The following is an 8,769-nucleotide window of genomic DNA, read 5'->3' on the forward strand; positions in this document are numbered from 1 at the left end:
ATTTATAAAATCCTGTGAAACAGATACTTTGCTGCTTTAAAACTGGCTAGAAAGCTTCGAATTGTTTTCTTACTTTACAAATTAGTTGTTCCTTTTTATATATTGGAAATATAAAGAATAAATTAAATAATAAATAAACAATATTTTTTACATTTAAATGTTTTCTTTATCATCTACCGGATCAGCAAACGTTTGCATGTTTTTCACTTAGGAATTGGAAATATCAAGGACATTATTGTTCTATCCATTTTCATTAATCGTTATGAAATTTTCAAGTAGAGTTTCATATTGCTGATTTATTTAATTAAGCTGCTATTAATTACCTTTATCTTAAATTGTTTCTAAACTTTGATAATTATAAATTTATTTGAGCAAAGCTTCACACTTCATCTCGTAGGTTTTTTTGTTCATATCTATTTCAAGGAGTAGTAGTTCATTTTTCTTTTGCAATGATTTGCTTTTTTTCGTGAGGTGATCAACTCTAATTTATAAGTTTACATTTTTATTTTTTTCTTCTGAGAGCTATTTTTTAAGCGATTTGTTTTCTTATTAGGATTGTTCTAACTGCTTTTAGATCAAATCATATTTTAATTGAATGTCTTAGATTTTTCCCACAAATGAGTTGTTTTATTATTGTAGATGATCAATTTTGTTTTAAGAATATTGAATTTGGCTGTTGATTTGATTTTGTTGTTAATAAAAGCTTTGAGAAGTTTTGTCAAAGACATCTTTTAAGCATGTCAATTATTCATTTTATAGTTAACAATTATTTTATAAATTAGAATTGTTTTCTTTCAATACTTCTGATTAATTAAATGCAATTTCACTTAAATTTAAAATATTTTAATCTTAATTATTATATTATATATGATGATCGATACTTTAATTTTTATAAGGTTAACTTAACTGAATAGATTCATTATGCTTCATGTTAATTAGGTTACTTTGCATAGCTTCTTGCTTGAAATTGCCAGGGATGCTTTAACTTACAACATTAACTTATTGATTACTTTAGAATCTATTGATATTTTTGACAGAAAAGTCTGCTGATTCAGTAAGAACTCTGTGATTAGTAAAATAATTTGGTAAAATTTGATCTAATTTGATCATTCCTTAGTTTTTATTCGACATCTGCTTAACTTATTCTGTTTCACACCTTTCAATTAAAGCATTATTACCTTGGGTATTTAATCTTAAATTCTTTTTTTGTTAAATTTCTTATTGTTATCTATTTTAGCCATTATTTAAGCAAGCACTTATGCTTCTGTTGTTTTTTTTAATTTGCTAATTATCGAAAACTTTATTTTATTCTTCGAACGAATCTATTTGTAAAATATTCTAGCTAAAGCTACTGTTGGTACTTTACCTTTTTTATTGAATCTAATCAGTTTATTAATAATAATTATTATTAAAATTAAATTCATTTTCTTGATTATTTTCTTATATTTAATTCTTGTTTAGAACAGAGGGATAGTCGCTTTAGAATTTTTAAATTTACTAAGAAAATTAGTTGATTTGTTCAGCGAGCATTTAATGTTTTTTGTTAATTGAAGTTCTATGCTAACTTGAAATGAATGAATTTTTATGTGAATTAAATTGACTGCAAATATCTTCTTACTCGTTATTAAATGTATTATTAACAATATTCTATCGATTCGACAATACTGCAAATGAAAAGTGTTATCCACATTCTATTTTCTTAACATATTTATCTTCCATATTTATTTGAATTTCCTAAGGATAAGCTTATTATTGATGGCTTGGATGCAATCCTAAACCTAATTCTCCATTGATATTTTATCCCCAAGAATAAGCTTTTCCTTAATCATCTGTCAGACAAATAAAATTATTCCCTTAACTGAATCCTTTCCAAAAAATGCCATCAGTCTAAATTAATTATGGCTCATCAAAATACCCAAAGAAAGCTGTGCCCCAAACATACCTAAAAAAATATTCAAAATTAACAAAACAAATAAACCAAATAAATAATAAATTATATAATTATTTTATATTAATTTTCTCTAAAAAATAAAATACAATCTCCCGTCATCTGTAAGAGCTATTGAAGAAGGAGCATATCCAGCCTTAACAGAAATAATTCTTGAGTTATAAAGATTAGAAGATATTTGGTGTTATTATTTTATGCGAATTTTAGTTAGATAAAGACTCGATTTAACCTCTTAGCCAGTTCCTAGTTAGCCAAAAGAATTGTTACCACAAGCAAATACTTCTCCTTGGTCTGTTAGAAAAAGCGTGTGATTATCACCACAGCTGACTGATTTTAGATGTCCTTCAAATGATGGAAGAGGTATTTCAGCAGGACAATACTCAATTACTCTCCTTCCAGTACCAAGCTAGCCTTGTCTACAGTCTCCAAATCCATATGCCTTTTATCCTTTTGATGCAAATAAATTAATTTGAATACTTAATTTATTAATCAAAGAATTATATTAAACCTGATAATAATATGGTATTTTTTTTGCCACAGCTTATGTTTCTACAGCTAAATACTTCCAATTGAGTCGGGGAATAAATGTTTTCTTGCTTTCCAGTGCCTAATTAGCCTTCGATTCCTTCTCCCCACAAAAATACAAATCCCCTGCTGCTTATAGCTCCGCTATGACCTCCACCACAAGATACTTTAACAATAGTATGTCTTTTTTAATTTTTTTGATATTTTTTAGACAAAACAAAGATAAAAATGTGTTAAAATGTAAATTTAAATTAATTTACTTTCCTAGCGATTCCAGCAAAACAGGCACAGACCTAGATAATGTCTCCTTTGATCCTATACCTAGTTAACCTTGTTTATTACTACCTATCATATAAACATTTCCATTATGAGCAAGAAAAGCTGAGTGCTCTAAACCGCAAGAAATCTACTAAATTGAAATGTTAAAGCAGCAAAACTTTGGCGAAAAGTAGCAATTCCCTCCTTTTAAAAAATAATTCTAATCAACCTTTATTGATTGATAATTATTTAAATTTTACCCTGTTGTTTTTAGCCAAGACCCAATTATCCATGTGAATCATCTAAAAAAAAACAAATATTTAATAAACAGATTGGTTAATTTTTATAAAATATAAATGCAAATAACTACATCCCCAAACAAGCAACTGGGTTTGATCCTACTAAGCTGACTTCTATTCTTTTTAGCTGCAGTTTTACGAGTGATTTGGTTATATTTGCTTATAATTTTCCTAGTAAGAAGTATTAAATGAACTTTTATTAGACGATTTATACATTGCTTTATATATTATATCTCAAAAATTGTGTTAACTAATAATAATCAGTATTTAGTATAAATATAATAAATAAATCATATTACAAATTCAAATCAAAATTGTCATTAAAAAATTAAAGCCTATTTATTCGTTACTTGCTAGATAAAAACAAACAATTTGAAATTAAGATTTTTCTGAGTGTTATCTATAAAATAATCAAACAAATATTTTAATAATAAGGTCAATTTATTATTTTTAACTAAAATCTATTATATATATATAATTCTAATAAGTAAACAGCTTCATCTAAATAAAAATAAAAAGCATAATTAAGGATTTAAAAAGATAAAAAAAATATTATTATTAATTTCGCTTTATATATATAGTATAACTATCAAATTAATTTTATTTATTAATTTATGCACAAAATCAAACATTAAAAAAATTGCGCAATTAAAATTTATCTTTGAATGAATAATTTATTTTAAATGTTAAAAATTTATTTAATTTCTAAAATATTAAATTTTCTTTTGTTACTTGAAGATAAAATTTGAAAAATGTTAAATAGCATTATATATCAAACAAATTCTTTTTTATAATTTAGATTTGAAAAAATTCAACGACACTAGGATTAGGACCTAGTATAGAAGATTTAAAATATTCTGTGATGCCATCGTAATTACTATTTCACCATGCCGACTTTTAAATTGAAAATCAAATCTAATTCTTTTATATTTAATTAAAAAAAAAATAAATTACTTAAAAATATTTTTAAAATGGTTTTTATGATCTAAGAAATTTAAGTATTTTTTTAAATAGAAATTTAAATTGCCTAGAAAATTAGTTTTGATGTTTGTTTTTAATTATTTTTAGAATCAATTAATAGTTGGAATTTTTCAAGCCATTTTTTATTTTACAGAAATGTATTTAGTCAATTAAATTTAATTGGTTAATTTCTTGCTTATTTTAGCTTATCAATTAAGTTTATTAAAATTTTATAATAAATATTTCTTAGCTACTTTATTTAAAAGTTATCATTATATTTTATAAGTTAACTTACACTAAAATAAATTAGTAAGCTATCAATCAGAACAAAATATTTTGGTTTAATTTGAAAAAAAAATATTTTAAGTTTTTTCTTAAAGAATTTTATTAATTTATTTTAGTTTATTTTCAAATAAGTTATAGTCAAATGTATTTTAAATTTTGTATTATTGATATTAAAAAAATATCATAATTGAAAACAAAATATGACATTTTGTTTGTTAAAAAAAATTATGTTAAGCTTTTGTGTTTAAAGATTTTTTTTTGGTATTAAACTTAATATTTTTTTAATAGCAATGATCCAAAATTTTAAATACATTTGACTCTATTAAAAGTTAGAAACCTTCCACTTATAAAATTTTATTGATACTATTTAAAATAATATCAATATTTAAATTGTTTTCTCCCTTCAAAAAAAAAAAGGGAAATTTACATCAACACTTCAATTAAATTAAAAATAAGTAAATATAATTGTTTATTAAGTTAACTTATTTAACCAGTTAATAAAAAATATTTAAAAATAAAATTTTAACAGTTGTTTTTTTTTTCATGTTTAAAAAAAAAAGATTAAATTAAAAGTTGAAGCTACAATTAATATAGAAAACATAAAAATCTATTTCACAAATTTATATTATTTTTAATATTTATTAATAATAGTTCAACCTATTATTTTATTTAAGAAACAAGAAAATAAATATAAAAAAAAGTGCATTTCTGATTTCTTAAACTGTGTTGCCTGAATCTAACAAACAGATATTATGTGCCTCATCACTTTTTAAAAGCAAAAAAATGATTTATATTTTATTGTTTTTTTAAATTAATTTTTCAATTAAATGAAAATTATAAATTTATTTGAAATAAAATAAATTACCTTCTAATATTTTTATAAACGCTCTTTAATCTTGCTCTTTTGTTATTAAATCTTTCAAAGTATTATACCCTATTTATTTTATTCAAAGGTATTGTCAGAAAATATATTTTTCTTATAAATAATTTTACTTTCTTTATAAATAAGTAAGTAATAGATATTCAAATGTTAGATTCTTAATAGGATTAATTATTACCATCTGTTTTAATTAAATTTATAATTGTATTTCTTTAATGTGTTTCATCAAAAATTATTTAAAGTATTACAATCTATTCATTATCATTTTTTATTTTTTTAAATATTCTTTTTAGATCATTCAAATATTTTACAATCTAGTTTAGAATTAATATAGTTAGTTAGTTAGTTAGTTACATTTTTCCAATTATTTTTTTAACTTACTCACTGTTTTATATTTTAATTGATTCTTACTTCTAAATTAGTATCTTTCAAAAATATTACTATCTATTTCATACATTTTAATAAGATCAAAATTATTCTTCTAAAATATTACTCGCTGCATATTCAAAATTAAACTTATTTTCCATCTGTCTTATTTATATTCTACTAATAATTACCATCTGTTTTATCAAAGTTTATTTTATTCTCTAATTTCTTGTTATCAACTCTTATTCAATTTTACTCACTATTTTATATTTAGATTTTATTTTCATGTCAAACCACATTCTAAAATTTTAATTACTATCTATTTTAAATATGAAACTTTATTTAGCATTTATTTTATCATCAAAAATCATTCTAAAATATTAATTAATTACTCCCTATTTTGAATATGAAAGTTAATTCAGCATTTCTTTTCTCATCAAAAATCATTCTAAAATATTAATTAATTACTCCCTATTTTGAATATGAAAGTTAATTCAGCATTTATTTTCTCATCAAAAATCATTCTAAAATATTAATTAATTACTCCCTATTTTGAATATGAAAGTTAATTCAGCATTTATTTTCTCATCAAAAATCATTCTAAAATATTAATTAATTACTCCCTATTTTGAATATGAAAGTTAATTCAGCATTTATTTTCTCATCAAAAATCATTCTAAAATATTAATTAATTACCAACTATTTTGAATATGAAAGTTAATTCAGCATTTATTTTCTCATCAAAAATCATTCTAAAATATTAATTAATTACTAGCTATTTTGAATATGAAAGTTAATTCAGCATTTATTTTCTCATCAAAAATCATTCTAAAATATTAATTACAATCTATTTTGAATATGAAAGTTAATTCAGAATTTATTTATTTTCTCATCAAAAATCATTCTAAAATATTAATTAATTACTCCCTATTTTGAATATGAAAGTTAATTCAGCATTTATTTTCTCATCAAAAATCATTCTAAAATATTAATTAATTACTTCCTATTTTGAATATGAAAGTTAATTCAGCATTTATTTTCTCATCAAAAAAAATTCAAAAATATTAATTAATTACTTGCTATTTTGAATATGAAAGTTAATTCAGCATTTATTTTCTCATCAAAAATCATTCTAAAATATTAATTACATGCTATTTTGAGTATGAAAGTTAATTCAGCATTTATTTTCTCATCAAAAATCATTCTAAAATATTAATGTAATTACTATCTATTTTAAATTAAAAAATTGATTGAAATCTCAAAACTATAAAAATTTTAGAAAAATAACTTGCTATTAAGGATGTAAAAAATTAGAAGAAGGTCTACTATAAGATGATAAAACTACCCACTTATTAATATAATAAAGTTAAATGTATTTAATATTTTAAGAAATAAATATAAAAGTTTACAGGCTATTAAAAATGTAATATTATATTTGATATTCTAATAAATAAATAAAGCAAAATATATTACTATCTGTGATTAATAAAATTATTGAGATATTTAGAATAAATTTTATGATAAAAGTTACACTCTGTTTAAATTTAAAAGTTAAGGTGTGGTTTGTAAAGTTAAAACAGCAAATGATTGTTTGTTACTTGCTTTTTTAAATAAAAAACGAAAATAAATATCTCTTGATACTATTTATTAAAAAGATTACCCGCTATTTAAAGTGTTAATTTGTATTTTTGAATTAGATTTTAATTAAGTTATTACATTCTTTTTTATTAATTTTAATTTATTATTTCATAGATCTTGATTATGAATTGTTATTAAAAAATTACTGTCTATTATTTATTTATTTTTAATAAAACTAAATATAATATCAAGCCAAGAGGATAACTAGACTGATCTTTACTTCTCCCTATTTAAGTCATTTTATTTAAATATAAAAAATGCTAAAATTAAAAAGTACCAATCGCTTATTTTAAAGTTGAAGATATTTTAGAATATTTTGATAAAATGTCATTGAATGACTATACTCTCTATAATAGAAATAAAATAATTTAGTATTTATTTTAGAGTGGAATTTAACATAAAAGCTTTACGTCCTATTTAGAATATTTCTTTTTCTTCTTATTTAAAGTCATTCAAAAATATTACTCACTATTTACAAATAAATAAATAAGTATAGTATTTATAAAAAAATAATAAAATCTTTACTAGCTATTTCGTTGAAGTAATAAATGAATATATGTTTATAAGAGAGCAAGTTTTAATAAATATTACAATCTGTTTCAAAAGTATTGATTATATGATAGATAAATTGTAAAGTAATACATCCTATTAAGTAATAATCAATTTAAAATTAGAAATCTGATATAATTAAAGATTATTATTACATCCTATTTTATTTATTTATTTAATATATTTTTACTTTTCTAAAATAATTTTATGAATTATTTACATGCTAATTAATGTTTTATTTATTTTATGTAACTATATTTTTCCTTATTTTAATATTTTTACTGATTTTCTCTATTTAAATTAAAATCATAATTTATCTTCGAATAATCTTTAAATGCACTTTATAATATTACTCTCTATTTTAATTATCAAGTTTAATTTTTTAATTCCTGAAACAATGTTCAACTTCATTACTTCCTATTTATTATGTTTAGGTTGTTTTTATTTCTCAAAAATTTATTTAAAATTATTTACGACCAATCTTCGCTTTTTAAAAATAATTTATTTAGCCTCTTTCAATAAAAATATTCAAAATATACTCTCTATTTTAATTATTTAATTCAATTCATCTTATTTATTTGAATTACTGTCTAAAATTTACTTTCTTTTTTAAATATTAATTATTTTATTATTATTAATAATAATATAAGATAATATTTATTTACATGCTATTTTAAATCTTTATTTATCTATTTATTAGCATTTTAAAATCAAAAATTACTATCTATTTTTCAAATATTAAAAATACAATAATTTAAATTTTAAAATGTTAAAAGATAATTCATACCCACTAATTCATACAATAAACTCATTTTTTCACTATTTGATACTTCAAAATCACAAATATTTTATTACATCCTTTTCAAAATTTTATTTTGCTCATTAATTATTGTTTTTACCACTAAAATTATTACGACTCCTTGTTAATACTAAATAATTTTTAATCAGTAATTTCTATAAAAAAATAATCAAACAATATTACTCCCTAATTTATTATTTAGATTATTATTTATAAATCATTCTTTAATATATTTATTACATTCTATTTTCAAATAACATAA

General features: G+C 20.6%; 2 protein-coding genes across 2 annotated transcripts; both read right to left on the reverse strand. All coding sequences in view use genetic code 6, as the record gives it.

The window, feature by feature from the left end:
- Positions 1-323: 323 nt before the first annotated feature.
- On the reverse strand, positions 324-3,246 carry TTHERM_01587460 (regulator of chromosome condensation RCC1 protein; the record flags this gene model as incomplete). The annotated part of the gene is made up of 6 exons (XM_001029325.3): positions 324-1,942; positions 2,038-2,395; positions 2,457-2,656; positions 2,734-2,935; positions 2,992-3,033; positions 3,102-3,246. Coding segments are annotated over 6 exons (2,566 nt in total), but the record flags the coding sequence as incomplete, so codon positions are not given.
- A 1,457-nt stretch (positions 3,247-4,703) lies between these two features.
- TTHERM_001587460 (transmembrane protein, putative) lies at positions 4,704-5,780 on the reverse strand (the record flags this gene model as incomplete). Its single annotated transcript, XM_012799713.1, has 5 exons — positions 5,649-5,780; positions 5,537-5,599; positions 5,269-5,469; positions 5,141-5,209; positions 4,704-5,040 (listed from the first exon to the last, which is right to left on the reverse strand). The coding sequence occupies exons 3-5, from the start codon at positions 5,451-5,453 to the stop codon at positions 4,704-4,706; spliced, it is 591 nt and encodes a 196-aa protein (XP_012655167.1). The 5' UTR covers positions 5,454-5,469; positions 5,537-5,599; positions 5,649-5,780.
- Between the last annotated feature and the right edge of the window lie 2,989 nt (positions 5,781-8,769).

Source organism: Tetrahymena thermophila, assembly GCF_000189635.1.
Source record: "Tetrahymena thermophila SB210 genomic scaffold scf_8254432, whole genome shotgun sequence".
In the NCBI taxonomy this organism is placed as follows: domain Eukaryota; phylum Ciliophora; class Oligohymenophorea; order Hymenostomatida; family Tetrahymenidae; genus Tetrahymena; species Tetrahymena thermophila.